The 15,110-nt window shown below is 42.6% G+C and overlaps 2 protein-coding genes across 6 annotated transcripts in view; one reads left to right on the top strand and one right to left on the bottom strand.

Moving 5' to 3' along the window:
- Nucleotides 1-5,884, bottom strand: part of Ap3s1 (adaptor related protein complex 3 subunit sigma 1) — a 41,964-nt gene extending 36,080 nt beyond the window's left edge. For all 4 annotated transcript variants that reach the window (XM_036204285.1, XM_036204283.1, XM_036204284.1 and 1 more), the window contains exon 1: nt 5,667-5,884. In XM_036204285.1, coding sequence (XP_036060178.1) covers nt 5,667-5,735 — 69 coding nt within the window. In that variant the 5' untranslated portion in view covers nt 5,736-5,884. The remainder of the gene's footprint in view (nt 1-5,666) is intronic.
- A 296-nt stretch (nt 5,885-6,180) lies between these two features.
- On the top strand, nt 6,181-14,330 carry Atg12 (autophagy related 12). Of its 2 annotated transcripts, XM_036204287.1 has the most exons (4): nt 6,185-6,391; nt 9,685-9,821; nt 12,470-12,532; nt 13,104-14,330. In XM_036204287.1, the coding sequence occupies exons 1-4, from the start codon at nt 6,226-6,228 to the stop codon at nt 13,161-13,163; spliced, it is 426 nt and encodes a 141-aa protein (XP_036060180.1). In that variant the 5' UTR covers nt 6,185-6,225; the 3' UTR covers nt 13,164-14,330. The 2 variants fall into 2 exon arrangements, with proteins under 2 accessions (XP_036060181.1, XP_036060180.1); XM_036204288.1 differs by lacking the exons at nt 9,685-9,821; nt 13,104-14,330 and having other exon boundaries at nt 6,181-6,391; nt 12,470-12,531.
- Nucleotides 14,331-15,110: the final 780 nt, after the last annotated feature.

The raw sequence follows: 15,110 nt of genomic DNA, 5'->3' as shown, positions 1-15,110 counted from the left end.
GCGCTGGATCCTCTAGAAAGGGAGTTACTGAAGGCTGTGAGTCACCAAGTAATGCTGGGCACCATACTCGGATCCTCTGGAAGAGCAGTACAAGCTCGTAGCTGCTGAACCATCTCTTCAGCCCTAACAATAAGATTCTTTTTAAACAGATGATAACAGACCCTTAGTTTGCTCATCATAATCAACACATACTCCTGTTTCCAGCTTTCTGACAATACCACTTCATCTGTTTCCAAGCTTATAGCCTGATGAAAGAAAGCTATTACTGGTTTTGTTTGGGTGTGTCTAGCCAGATTGTCAGGGGTTTTTTGTTTGTTTGTTTTTGTTTCTTTTTCTTTTCTTTTCTTTTTTTTTTTTTTTTTTTTTTTTTTTTTGAGGGGACAGGACAGGGGACAAATTCTAGGCTACAGGAACTAACCATTCAGATTGAACTGTCAGGGAGAAAAAAATCAGCCTTCGGATAACTAATTTTTGTGCCAAGTAAGCAAATGAAGAAGCACTCTGTAAGGAAGTCACTGACTTGGCTGAATCTATGCTGGAATCCATCTATACGCTGTACTACTTACCCTGTAGGAACTGTGCAGAAGCATTTACATCAATCACCTAAGACCCAGTTTAGGTGCCCCAAAGAATTTTAACCAATGCTAAAGGAGAACAAGTCTTATGGAGAGGCTGGAGAGGTGAGCTGGCTCAGTGGTTAAAAGCACTTGTTGCTCTTGTCGAGACCCTGGTTCAGTTCCCAGAATCCACGTGGTGGTTTATAACCATCTCTAACACCAGTCCCAAGGGATCTGATGCTGTCTTCTCACCTCCTTAGACAGCAAGCATGCACATGGTGCATATACACAAATGTAAACAAAACAAAACCACACATAAAATGAACCTTTAAAAAATATTTTAAAATGAAATCATGAATTTTTTTCTTTAAAAAGTTGAAATATGTAAAAATATGTATTGATATCACATTACTCAGAACTGTTGATAACTGTACCTTTTTAAATTTCATTTTGTTCTGAATTTTGAAACAGGGACTCACTATGTTGTCTAGACTGGTTTCCAAACCATGGGCTCAAGTGCTCTACCTGCCTCAGTTTCCCTAGTAGTTGTGAGTACTGGGAATACATCTGGGTAGCACACCTGACTAATAACTACCTGGGGGTTTAGCTAAGTAGTACAGCATACTCTAGCATACATAAGGTTCTGGGTTTCATCCCCAGCACTGGGAAAAAGTGAGAGATGAAAAAGGAAATGCATTTTACTATCCTACCTGCCATATTGTCAAAAGTCACTAAAAAGGAAACCAATAAGCCTAAATAAAACTTCTTAAAGATGTTTTAAAGAAAAACTACACATTCAAAACTTCCCATTTTAAGGATTTAAAGAACAGAGTACCTTCTGGTGCCTGAAGTTGTTAAATGGCCTAATACTAAAACATAACTTACAACTATATTGGAGTCACACATACTTTACAGTTTAGAAGTGTTTCTGCTTGTACTTTAAATGTGTGGTGATCTTTAGTATATGTGGAAACAAGGACAACAACTCATATTCCTGCTTCATTAGCATGACTCACTAAGGAATATATTATGGTTTACCAGTAACATAGGAATCATAGCCCAAGGAGGTTTTGTTGTTGCTTTTATGTTTAGTAGCTAAGTAAAAATACTTTTGGTTTAAATGTTAGTAATATTCAAATCATTTCTCGGTAACTAGTAAGACTAAAAGTTACTGTGGCCAGATTGCTGTAGCTAAGCATTACATGAAAGAGAATATGCACACACACAGACTCTGAACTTCTGCAATGACAATCTCAAGGAGTCAGCAGGAAAACCAAAAGAGGAAGCACTTGGCCCACCCATTCTTAGTGTTTGCCTCTGCTGGAACGAGCCAGACTTTACCTCAGCAAAGACTTGCAAAACACATGGTACTTCACATCTCACAAACGACACTAACTGAGAGGCATGACCTAGGCTACTACAACCCCAACCCTACAGTACTAAGGGGTAGAGATGACCACACGAATGTTATGAAAACCCACCGCAGAAGGGAAGCATGTCAAAGTTAAGCAATTTTCAAACTGTTAGTATTAACCATACATGTTCAACTTAAACCTCAGCATCCTGTCAGGATACAGAACCATTGGCCTAGAAATATCCCTAAATATTGCTTACTTATTTAACTCCGAACTGATCTTACTGGATATATACTTTTTAAATAAAGAATTTTTTTCATTTATTTGTGTGAGGGAGACACCAAAGGGACAACATGCAAGAGGGCTCTTTCCTTCCATTACATGGGTTCTGGAGATGAAACTCGGGTCATCAGGCTCGGCAGTAAATGCCTTACTACATGTGCCATCCTGACAGGCCTGATGAGTGCTTCTTAAGAGACTTCTTCCAACTTTACACAGGGATGGACGAAGTAACAGCTAATCTACTCTTACTTTTATGCTAAAGATACAGATTGTGGAAAATCTCCACTTAATGAAGAACTAAATTTTAACAGTTGAAAAGAAATTTAACAATCAATTTTAATACCAATTTTATCCCAAAGCTAGATTCCAAAGAAATGCATTTAACACCAATCCATTAGGAGTTTACTACCGGAGCTAGAGAGAGTTTTGGTTAAGAGTGCTTACTGCTCTTGCAGAGGGATAAAGTTTGGCCCAGCACCTACGTGAGGCAGCTCACAATCAACTGAAATTCCAGTTCCAGGGGATCCCACTCCTTCTGGCCTCTGCTGCAACCTATATGCATGTGGTACACATAGACAGGCACATAAACACAATTAAAAACTAATTTTTTAAAAAGTTCAGCACATTAAAGACTCAATGTTGACTGCTGGAGGTGACATAAATATGCTTAAATCATAACTTCCAACAAAATCTCTATAGGATGTCCCAAGGACTTATGGGCTGTGAAACAGAATACCACACCCTAAAAATAAAGTTCTAAGACAAGAGCAGCAGCAGGGGAAATCCCTTCAGAAAACACAGATGTGGTGTCTGGGCTAAGCAAAGAACACAGACTCAATTTGGGGCACATCACAAAGACATGACAGGAGTTTCAGGCAATGAAAAAGGGATCCACTTGGGTGACCCACACAACAAACACCATTTCCAACCATGCCTCCCTGACAGTCTCCACTTGCAATGCTTGTACTCCTGATGTTCATTCTCCAAACATGCAACCTTCCCATCCATCTGGGCATCGTGTATCTCTGCTCGGAATGCCCTTTCCCCCAGGCATCTCTCTACAAAGTTGACTTTTCTTAGCACAGTCAATATTGTGTTTCAACATTGCCTCCTGGCGAGAATGTCACTGGCTGCAGTATTTTAAATTAGCATCCTCACACTCCCTACTTTGCCTTGCTTTAGTTTTCTATACCATTTATTAATATTAATACCTGTGATATCATATAGGCTATTTATTAGCCATGTCTATACCCCTCTACAAGGCAGGAAGTGGATGTGTTTCTCCATTTACAGTGCCTGCATGTGGCAGACATGAAGTAAAGATTTGGTGACAAGCGGACAAGGGAATAAATGAGCGAAAAATAGCATCTGACCCCACAAGGGTTATGGTCTAGTGCAAGAAGCAAAGAAATAAATTACTTTCATAATTTCTGAAAGACAATTTAGCACATGGTTGGGAAAATCCAATGTGCGACGCCTGACACGGAGAAACGGCTTCTGAAGCATCACCTTCTATACAGCCAGCATCCTTTTAAATACCATCCAGTCTCGGGCCTCCATTAGCACTGTCACTTAGTGACCAAAAAGTGCCACCACAGCTGCCTCAGCTGCACAACTGCTTCCATGGTGGCCTTCACTGCCACCCAACAACTAAAGTAAAAGGCAGTTCTTCGCCCACTGTTGGACAGGAGGAAGTTGTATTTCTACATCTCCACGTTACATCCATATTTCATATGGATTAAGTCTACCTATAGTAGGGTTGACTATGAAATCATGGACTAGCCAAGGGACCTGTAATGTTTAATAATTAATTTTATAATACTAGGGATGGAAGCCAGGACCTTGTGGACATGAGACACACTCTCACTAGCCCACCTTTTACTTTTTATGTCGGGAGAGAGTCTCACTAAATTGCACAGGCTGGCCTTGATCTCAGCAGCCCAGGTCTTGAACTTCCAATGGCTCCTGTCTCAGCTTCCTGAGTAGCTGGACTTACAGGCCTTCACTATCAGGCCAGACAAATTACTAAATTTAAATGTAGGAAAAAAAACCAAAACTCTTCAATGTGGTTTCACTCTTGGGACATACCTTGTCTACACAGCAAACGGGCTCAACAAGGGCTAGTTAACATTTTTAGACAATCAGGTAATGTCAAGCTAAAGCACTGTTCTTCTCCGAAGGAACAACTAGAATTTTATTTTGGATTCAAGAATAATCTAGACTTTTTAAACAGACCATTAGCGTTTAAGTTACACTACACTAAAAGCCACACAAAAAAGTGGAGCAAAGTGTTCTTTATCATCAGGGAAAGCAAAGCAACTTAAGGAAAGGAAGCAGCTCATTTCTCACTTCACCCAACACCTCCACAGACTGCATTATCACTTTAGGCAAACTGACATTTTCACGTTTCACTTTTAATGGCAGGAATAATTTCCATCTGGGGCCACCCGCAGAAAGGGTTGGTGCTGGCACATTTTCAACACTAAATTCAAAGTCCATGTCTGGCTATAAGCAAAACGCCCCAAGACAGCGCTACAGCTACTGAGCTCACATTCACCCTACAAATGACAGCTTAGTCTACGACCTAGTGTGAGTTTTGCCCTCGGTTAAGGCATAGGAGCCTACTACCTCTCCTCACTCTTTACAAACCGTCTTCACGACTCTAAAGTTATCTGTTCCTAGCAATATTAAACAATGTTCACAGTTCTAGATGAGAACTTTCACAGATGCTATTTCATTTAAACTAAAACCCAGGGCAAATGAATGCCCTTACGTTTTGATCGGAAAAAAGAAAAGTCACACCAAAATGAAATCTTTAACTCCGAGGCACAGAATCCCGTTCCGGATGGGTCAACGACTTAGGCTGCCAGTTATTGAAAGAGTAAATTCAGACAGTAGGATAAAAGCCCACTAGCCACGTCAGGTCCCCACTTAATTTTTTTTTTTTCCCAACAGCCACCTTGGAAGTCCTACGGGGCTTCGGATGCTTCCATATGGAAACACACTGGACGGACCGGCCAGGGCGTGCGGCGAGCCAAAGTTGCTGAGCTCGGAGAGGATTAGGGCGGACACAGTGGTCCATCTGTCCCCGGGCGACAGAAAAGCAATCCACCTGGCCGGGCTGGGCGACGACAGGGAATGGGACTCGGGAGGGAGCCCGGGGCTGGAAAGCCGGCTACCCCCGCTGCGGGCGCTCGACAGGAAGCAGCGGCGCTGCCGCGGTGTGGGGCTGAGGGGCCGGGCAGGTGGGCAGCGCCCCTCGCGGCGGCCAAACCGCCTCGCCCACAGACGGCGAGCTGCCGGCGGGGAGTGGCAAGCGGCTCCCACGGGCCGAGCTGACAGGCAGCGGGCCGCAGAGTCGGACGCGGGGAGGGCCGCGGCGTCGCGAGGGTCGCGCTGGGGGAGCGGCAGGGCGCTGCCCTGCGCCGGCGCTCGCCCTCTTCCCCGGGTCCGCGGCAGGGGCAATACTCACATAGGGCTGGTAGAACTTGGAGAGCCGCGGCTTCCCGTGGTTGTTGAAGATGAGGATGGCCTTGATCATGGCTGGGCCGGGGCCGACCGGGTGGGCGCTGGGGCCAGGGCGGGGGCGGGCGCGCGAGCCTCGCCTCCGGGAGCTTGCAGCCACGGCTTCCCCACCCGCCCCCTCCCGCACGCGCGCGCGCGCGCTCCCGCGCTGTGGGGCGGGGCCCGGAGGCGGGGGCCTGGGCGGGGCCGGCCAGAAGGAAACGGAAGCGGCCCCGGGCCGGAACCAACTTGCCGGAGGGGGGGGTAGTCCTTGCTCATCTGATGGCGCACGGAGGCTCGTCTCCGGAGCATTCCGGCAGCTCGCTGCAGCTAGATGGCACTCAGTACTCCTTGAAATACTGTGATTCCAACAGAGCATCTGTGTGTGATGCTCTCCAGACACCCCTAAAGTTCACTGTTGGCCCGGGCTCCCCCTACCCGGCGCCTGCTTTGCGACTCTCCGGGGAGCAAGGCCCAACCTCTGCGCCGCTACGTCACTTCCGCCGTTCCGCCTCTCAGCGAGCATTATGGCGGAAGATCCTGAGGCTGTGCTTCAGCTCCCTTCTGCAGCGGCCGCGGCCGGCGGCGAGAGCCTCTCGGAGCTCTCCCCCGAAACAGCCACCCCAGAGCCCCCATCTTCGGCCGCAGTCTCGCCGGGGACGGAAGAACCTCCTGGTGACACCAAGAAAAAAAGTAATGTCAACATCCGTTTGTGGGCGGAGGCAGGAGGTTTAATAGCATTTCTAAGAGTGACAGCCCATAAAGTAGCAAAAGCTAGAGAAGGGCGCGCCCCAGAGGTGCACCTCTGAAAACCGAGCACAAGTACTTCCTGGTGCTCACGCCTTTTGAGTGCCTAAGCGATCCGGGTGGTACCCGGCCTCGCCATCCCTCGCACCGTTTACGGTGTCTGGTCTTTGAGCACTTTGAAGCTGGGAGCGGAGCGAGAGCTCGGTAGCTCCAGGTACTTACCGCGAGACTAGTTACTGGAATAAAAATTTAAGGTGACAGCAAAAGTGTGTTACAATCCACGAATTCTGACGAGTTCGCTATTGGCGTCCCCCTCCAACTGAATATGAGTTCATTCTTTAGAACAAAAACCTGGAACTTCAGATACTGTGAAGGATGCTGAGGGCAAACTTAAGGTGTTGCCTTTTTATTAACTTTTTATTTATTTGGGATGGGGACCATTCCTCTGTGCGACATTGAATTTCTTTAACTAGCTGCCCTCAACCTGTGTGTTGCCTTAGGGATGTGTTTGCCACTGGAAAGTAAGGAAGTTCAGGTTAACGTGCCCTGAACACTGTAAAGTTAGAGTTGACTGTAAGAACAATCAGCGAATAAACATGTATCAGTGGAAAAGATAGACCTAGTCCTTATGTTCTCCAGTTGTGTTGTCTGCTCCTTAATCTCACCAGTTTGTTGATGCTGCATGGGAAGAGAACTGTCTCCCAGCACTGCTCCGGGCGTTGCAGGTGTATGTAGCTCAGCATTAGAACACTACAAAAGATCCAGGGGTTCAATTCCCAGCTCGTCAAGAAAGAAAAAAACAGACTGACTCTGCGTTTGGAGGGAACCTGCCATGTATATATGCTGTATTGAGTATTTGGACAGATAACCACTGTCAATTTAGGGGGGAAAAAACCTAATTTTTTTTTCTTCCCGTTAGCCGTATCCAGCTGACTTTCAAAGGTTTCCTTTAAGGTGGAAGCACCAGGCTGAGAGTGGTGACATGCACTTTTATTCCAGCACTCAGAAGCCTGAGGCAAGCAGATCTCTGTGAGTTCAAGACCAGCCCAGGCCAAAAATAAAAACAAAAGAATTCTGTTTAATTTAAAGCTTTAGTCCTTCACACTGATGATTGCTGTACAAAACAAACAAACAAACAAAAAATCTAGAAATGGCCCATAATCCAAGATACTGCCTGAGGTGACTATTTATTTGGGTCTCTATATTTTCTTTTCTTTTTAACAAATATCTTTTTGTAGACAATTTGATGATGAGATATTTCACATTTCCACTGTAATTTACAGAAGGATTGCTGAAACAGGTTATTGGCTGGCCCTGGTGGCACAGTATTACAGGCTTCCCTGGCCAAACTTTTGAATGCCCATGCTAAGGTCCTACTTTGCAAAAGATTTCAATTGCTGTGTATATTAACTGTTCTCCAGTTGATTCCAATGTGTAGTCAGAGTTCTGAGCTACAAGCAAGTCATTTTGGGAATTAAGGCTACAGCTGTAATTACTATATAATTACTATAAATTACTACATCTCTAGCTTCTTGCCCTCTGGCTCTTCTTTCTCTAGTAGTACAACTCAGTGCCTAATTGCTGCCTAGTTATTGATTGCTCCAGGGGGTTGAGGGAACTGGGGAGGAAGGTATGAAAGATAGGCTAACCAAAATCACCTTTATGCCTTCCTCACTCAGCCTTATTCCCAAATTAACTGAAAGGACACTTACATAGTTCTTTTCCAGGAAGATAAGCTGCATCATATGTTCTAGGTGCCTGTATTTCATTTCAGGAAGAAACTTGATCTGGAACTCAGGCTGTAGACTGGACTAGCCTCAAACTCCCAGAAATTGGCCTGCCTCTGCCTCTGCCTCCTGAGTGCTAGAATTAAAGGTGTGTATTGCCACACCTGGCGTCAGAAGGAAACTAAACTTGAATAAATTGATCCAACTTTGAATACCAAACAAATGGGGCCATAGTGTGATAGCCGCTTTCGGGCAGCTTTGTTCGTAGGTGTCTCTTGAGGGAATTAACCTTCATTAAAGCGATGAGTCTTGGTTCACATATCTGTGTTTAAATCATTGAAATGTTACTACTTTCCTTGAAACTTCTTTGGGGCCCCTGTTTTTTTTTTTTTTTTTTAAGGTTATAGTTTTGGGTTTTTTGTTTTGTTTTTTCACTAAAAAGTTAAGTATAGAAAATTTCATACTTACAAAAAGCCATATGTCACTACTATGAAGTAACATTTTGATGTATACTCTTTATTATTGTGAATGTGTGTGTGATACTTTCCTAGTGAAGTTGGAGTTATATACACACAGTCTTTCTATTTTGCACATTTCGTCAACTTCTTAAACTAACTGCTTTCATAATGTGTTTTTTGAACAGCTATTTAATAATCTTAAGGTACAAGTTATGCTCTGGGTACTGTTTTCATTAACTGACTTAATCTTCTTACCAACCCTCTGGGGTAGGTGCTGTTACAGGGATTTGAGAATGAAAACTTGCAATGTTTGTAGCTCTACAAGAGACAGAACCACCATTTGGACCCAGTGTGGAATAATGTGTCCTTTCTCTATAAAGTCTGCCATATTTCATTTAATCTCATCTACATATATGTGTTGAATATGTAAATTTACTGATTTTTTTTCCTGTAAAAATAAATGCTTTGATGAAGGTGACATCCTTCTACATGAATCTTTATAAATCTCAAGGTTTTTTAGATTTTAAGTAGTATATTATCGAGTCAAGGTGTATCTTCAAGTATCAGATAGGTATTACCATATTGCTTTCTAGTAAGGTATGCCATGTTCAGGGGCAACGGCAGCACTACTGGCACTACCACCCTGTTACCACCAGTTTAGTGGGTGAAAATTGCGTAAGTTTTTTAGTTGACTGTTTGGGCATTGTTTTGTATCTTGGGCTAGATCGATTTCTTATCTTTAGAATTCTGTTGTGTCAGGGTTGGGGATTTAGCTCAGTGGTAGAGTGCTTGCCTAGCAAGCGCAAGGCCCTGGGTTCAATCCTCAGCTCCAAAAAAAAAAAAAGAATTCTGTTGTGTCAAAATGTTGTCTTAAAGATTAATCCCTTAGGAAGAACTTCGTAAGGTCAAGAAGGAAAATAGTGGAGAAGAGGCTAATATCTTTATATCTCTGACATAGCTCCAGAATAATAATTACATAAAATACGTAGATAGAAAGTTTGTATTCTGTTTCACATCACATTCTCATCAGCTGTTTCAATATTTTTTTTTTAAGTTGACATCCTGCTAAAGGCTGTAGGAGATACCCCTATAATGAAAACAAAGAAATGGGCTGTAGAGCGAACCCGAACCATCCAAGGACTCATTGACTTCATCAAAAAGTTCCTTAAACTTGTGGCCTCCGAACAGTTGGTATGAAAACAGTATTGATTGTCTGCCTATAAAAGTTCACAAGTCCTAGGCAACCATGAGTAACACATGTACATACAAAGCTATACATTACTTTTGTTACATGTACTTTATCGGAAGAGTCTTTGAGGCGCTCTGAAGTGAAATGAGTTTAGATTCACTTTGCTTTCTAAGATAGTTGTTTTTTATTATGTTTATCTCTGGTGGGCGTTGGAATGTGCGTGCAGTGGTCAGAGAACAATGCTTGGGAGTGGATTCTCCGTCCACCATGTGCCTGCAAATTATCTCAGGTCATCAGTTTGGCAGGAAGTGTGCTTACCCCAAGCCCTTAATGTCATGTATATTATTACTGTTAGTTCTTTCCTAAAGCATGATCTTAATCAGTCTTACCAATAAAAAACAGGAGTCAAATATGGGGTAATAATGGAAAGATCAGAGAAGCAAAGGAGCAGCTACTAGTGATACCTTAGCTCTCTGGATCCTCAGACCGAAAGGCTGAGATCCTGTCTCCACCCGCCTTATCTTCCTGTGTGTGACCATTTAAAGGTGTGAGCCATCACCACCCTGCTTCTATAGTTAACTCCTGGCTAGCTCCGCCCTCTGATCTGCAGTCAAACTTTGTCAGAACACAAACAAAATATCATACAACACATTCCAGTCTGTTTGGTTTTGTATTTTTTTAAAGGCTGGTATTTTTAGTTTCCTCAAAATATCACTGAATATCCATGTAGAAATATGTCATAGAACATTATATTCTCTGTACATTGATACAGTTTGGCGTTTAATTTACTTTGATTCCGTATTGCTTTTGTCCCATTGTTCTTGAGGTAAGCAGTATCTCTTTCATATATTATGAAAGAACTAGGCGGCGTACACCTATTTCCTGGTATACAGTATGGTATGCACTCACTCCATTTGGGGTTTAGTTGTGATAAGGGATTTGTTTCTTTGAAGAGCCTCAGGTGTCAGGCTTTAGTTGCCATCCATCTCGTTTTTGAGATGGTTTCAATGGCCTAAAGCTCACCAAGTGGGCTAGCCTGGCTAGCCAGCAGATCCCAGAGGACACCCCCACCCCAAGTCTCTATCTCCCCTAAAGCTCACCAAGTAAGCTAGCCTGGCTAGCCAGTAGGTCCCAGGGGTCCCCCGTCTCTTTCTCCCCATTGCTGGGATTACAAGCATGTCCTGCCATTGCCTAGCTTTTTATGGAGTGTATGAGGGATAGAACTCGGGTCTTCATGCCTGCATATCAAGCACTTTACCAGCTGAGCTATCTCCACATTTAACAGTGGAGACATTTTGAGGAATTTGTTCTTAGATAATTTTGTTCTTGTGTAAACATTCTAGAGTATGGTTACACAAGTTAAAATAGCACATCACATGAAGACAGGATCTTTGAGACCATGATCATGTATGCAGTCCCTCCTTAACTAAATCATCGCTAAAGTACACAGCTGTGCTTGGTATTATGTGCTATTTGGGGTGTATTTTATCTGTGAGTAGCCCCATGAGAGACAGACACTGTGATCTCTATGTTCAGTATCGTTCGTATACATGGGATAGACCAGGAAATGTTACTTGTATTTAGGGCCAGGACTCATTCAGTACTGAAGGGAGAAAAACTTAACCAGTATTTATTGTTGTATAAATAATCCCTGTTGACTAGCTGTTCTCATATTGTTTCTTTCTTTTTTTTTAAGAGACAAGATTGTTAAGCCTAGAATATTTTGTCCTTAGATTGGGAGATGGACGTTGAATGTTACCTGCCAATTTTCTATTTCTAAGAAGGTGATCAGAAGCCTCTCTGGCCCTATGACTTTATATCTTTAGGAATTTTTTAAGCGCTAGAAATACTTTAATTTAAAACAGATTAAAGTTGGAACATGAATTCTTTTATGAGCTGCGAGTAATTTAATACTAATAGTGTCTGGCTTCAAATTCATAACCCCTGAAATTTTTCAAAAGTAGTAAAGGTCAAAAGAAAAATGTGTGTAACATACCCAAGAAAAATACCCAATATCAAATGTATTGATTTTTTTTTAACCTGCATATGTGAAATTATTAGAAAAAATTAGAAGAAGTCTTGTATTGTGACTCAATTCTTTTGGGGTAGTCTCACTGTGTAGCCCAGGCTTACGTTGTACTCATGGGCAAGCCTACACACACTCACCTGCTGGAATTACAATTAGGAGCTACTATGCCTAGGAGACATTTTGTTAATGTAGCGTTTTGAATATCCTTCCAAAAACTATTTGTGAAAAACTATTTAAAATGTATTTATCTAGGGAACTGGCTCAGTCTATCAAGTGTCTTCCACTCACAAAGATGAAGACCCCAACACCTACATAAACTCAGGGCCCTGTGCTAGTGTATGTGACCCCAGTGCCTGGTGGGGGAAATGGGCAGATTCTGGATCTCACTGACCAGCCGGACTAGCCATTAGATTAGCTCCAGACTCAGAGAGAGGCTCTGTCTCCAAAAAATAAGGCAAGAGAACCATCAAGAACACCCACTCATTGTCGACCTCTGACACAGACACACTGACACACACACACACACACACACACACACACACACAGCACGCACACTATTTGAAAGTGTCTTAGTTATAAAAAGGATACCATTTTGAATCTATTCTTTTTTCTTCCCTATAGTTTATTTATGTGAATCAATCCTTTGCCCCTTCCCCAGACCAAGAAGTTGGAACTCTATATGAGGTAAGTAACCTCCCCCCGTGGGTATCATGTCTATTGTATAGTCTGGATTATTAATTCACGTCTTTAAGAGATAGCATGCCATTGCCATCTTAATGATCGATGGGAGAAGAGAATGAACACATTTAACATAGTAAGATCTTAATAAATTAAGCAACAGTCAAGGAATAAGTTTCATTTAAAAGCCGTCTTTCATTTTTCTTAGAAATTTTGTCTAATCTGTATCACTTCTGCAGTGTTCATTTCCATCTGTAATTGTGATCTGACTCCAAAAAATAGATAAAACTGTACTAGATAACCTTATTCAATATTGCTGCTTCCTGACAATAATCCTTACTAGATACACTAGCACTACCGGGAAAGAGCTGAAAATACCTGAGGATCAGCAATATCATGAAGGCAGTGAAAGTATTTAAGCCCACACCCAAGGTATCCTGGTTTTGTTGAACATGTAGAAATTACTGAGATGTGTAATAGAAAGAGGCATCTTTTGAAAAAGGTAGTATGTTACAGAACTCTTTCTTAATCTTAAAAAAAAATTGAGTATTTAATATGTTGTCTTCTCTTTTTGTAGTGTTTTGGCAGTGATGGTAAACTGGTCCTACATTACTGCAAATCGCAGGCATGGGGATGAGCCCCAGATGGACAACTTGCTGTCTTCACAGAAGAGGAGACTCAGAGAAGTGTTGATGCTGTAGGGAGAGGCTTAGTGGCTGTCAGATACTCAGCATGAATCTGTGCTTATGTGTAAAAAACATCATAGAGTAAATGGACTAAAAAATGAGATTTTGCCACCATAAAATCATGAAAGATTAGTGTGCCCATTACCTCCACACACTCCTGTTTCAGATCTGCCTCCAAGGTTAGGAAGGGGACTAGAACTCTGTCTATTGTGGTTTTCAATGACTGAAGCTCTTTACTTGTGGAGTCGGCACTGTGTTGTTTCCATGGTAAAAACTAATTCACTGAAGAGTTTGTATTTTGTGGTAGTTTTGTTTTGTTTTGTTTTGTTTTGTTTGTAACTTATTCAGGGACCTTCTGTTTGTTCAGAATATGGAATGTTTACATTTATTTGTGTTGCCTTGTGAAACCAAGTGCACTGACTTGTCTCCATGTCTTAAGTTACCCAGTAGAGGGCAGCCCAGTTAGCAAAAAGGTTTGACAGTTTTGACATCTTTGCCAGGCGATTGGAGGCTGTTGACCCTAAGTTCTGGTTAATGTGTGATCAGGAGAGCAACTATGTTGACAGACTGGAAGAGTTGGAGGGTGTGCATCGTTTAAAATCAGTCATGCTGGGAAACAGTTTTACTGATTGTGAGCAAATGAGTCCTCAACGCTTTTCAGTCTGTCATTTCTGATTCTGGAGCCTCAGCCTGGGCATCGTGACCCACACTTGTAATTTCAGTGCTCAGGAAGCCTGGGAAGGAGAAGGATCAGGAATTCAAAACCAGACTGGACTGCAAAGAACTTATCCCAGATTCTTTCCCCACCCATGTGTCCCCACCGTCAGTTATCAGTGTCACAGGAATTGACTTAGTGAACCAGCAGCAGCAGCAGGCTTTCATTCATCCCAGCCCTCATTTGTAATCTATGTTTTTAAAAGTTTGTGTTTTTGCTGTGCTGGAGATCAGTGCCTGTGCCCTCGAGGCAAGAGCTCTGCATAGCTGTGTCTCCAGCACTCGCTGAGTGTTTGATACTGTGTTTTCCAGATTGAGAGCATTCAAAGACAGTGTTTTAAAATAGAATCCAATTGTATGCTTATTTCATGCCATCACGAAAAAGAGTATTACTGTCATTGGGATCATTAGACTGGTCATTGCTTGAAGTGAAATTTAACTCTTTTTCATATGTTCCCTATTTGTTATGTTTTATTTGTTTGTTTTTTGTTGTTTGGCTCTGCCTAGACTGGAACTCACAGAGATCTGTGTGCCTACCTCTGCTCCCTGAGTGCTGAGATTAAAGGTATGAACCACCTCACCCAACTCCATACGTGTCTAAAAGTATTCCAGCCAGAACTAGACATAGTAGTGCACACTTACCTAGCACTCACGAAGCTGACAGTTTAAGACCAGTGTCAGCTACAGGATGAGAATATCTCAACAAAACATGAAATTAATCCTTCCCCTCCCCTGAAAAAAAAAAAAATGTCTAAATAGATGACAGGATTTGAATTCCAAGGGTTTGCTTTCAAAAGTGATGCTAGAAATGTGTTTTTTATCCAAAAAAAAAGACTTGACCTCCTCAGGCTTCTGGGTGCCAAGCTTATGTGTGCACCATTGCACCTGCTCCTTTTTAACTCAAATTCTAGAGTATGCTTTACAATAGTCCTCAGCCATGTGAGCCAGGGAAGATGCTGTGTAGCAGCACAGCACAGTGCTGTTCACTTCTTGTTTCTGCTCAAGAATGTGAGTTCCAGGTATCCCCTTTATCAGCATCGCCTTGGAGTGAGTTAATACAGGTAATAGTTCACAGAGGAGTGGTAGTGTGTTACACGAAATGTAGGCTCAGGAAAACAGCTGACATTCTGAGAGCCAGGAGGTACTGACTCGTAAGCACTGTCAGTCAGATAGGGAAAAGATGT

Source organism: Onychomys torridus, chromosome 13 (assembly GCF_903995425.1).
Source record: "Onychomys torridus chromosome 13, mOncTor1.1, whole genome shotgun sequence".
Taxonomy (NCBI): domain Eukaryota; kingdom Metazoa; phylum Chordata; class Mammalia; order Rodentia; family Cricetidae; genus Onychomys; species Onychomys torridus.
This window is presented reverse-complemented; position numbering and strand designations above follow the sequence as displayed.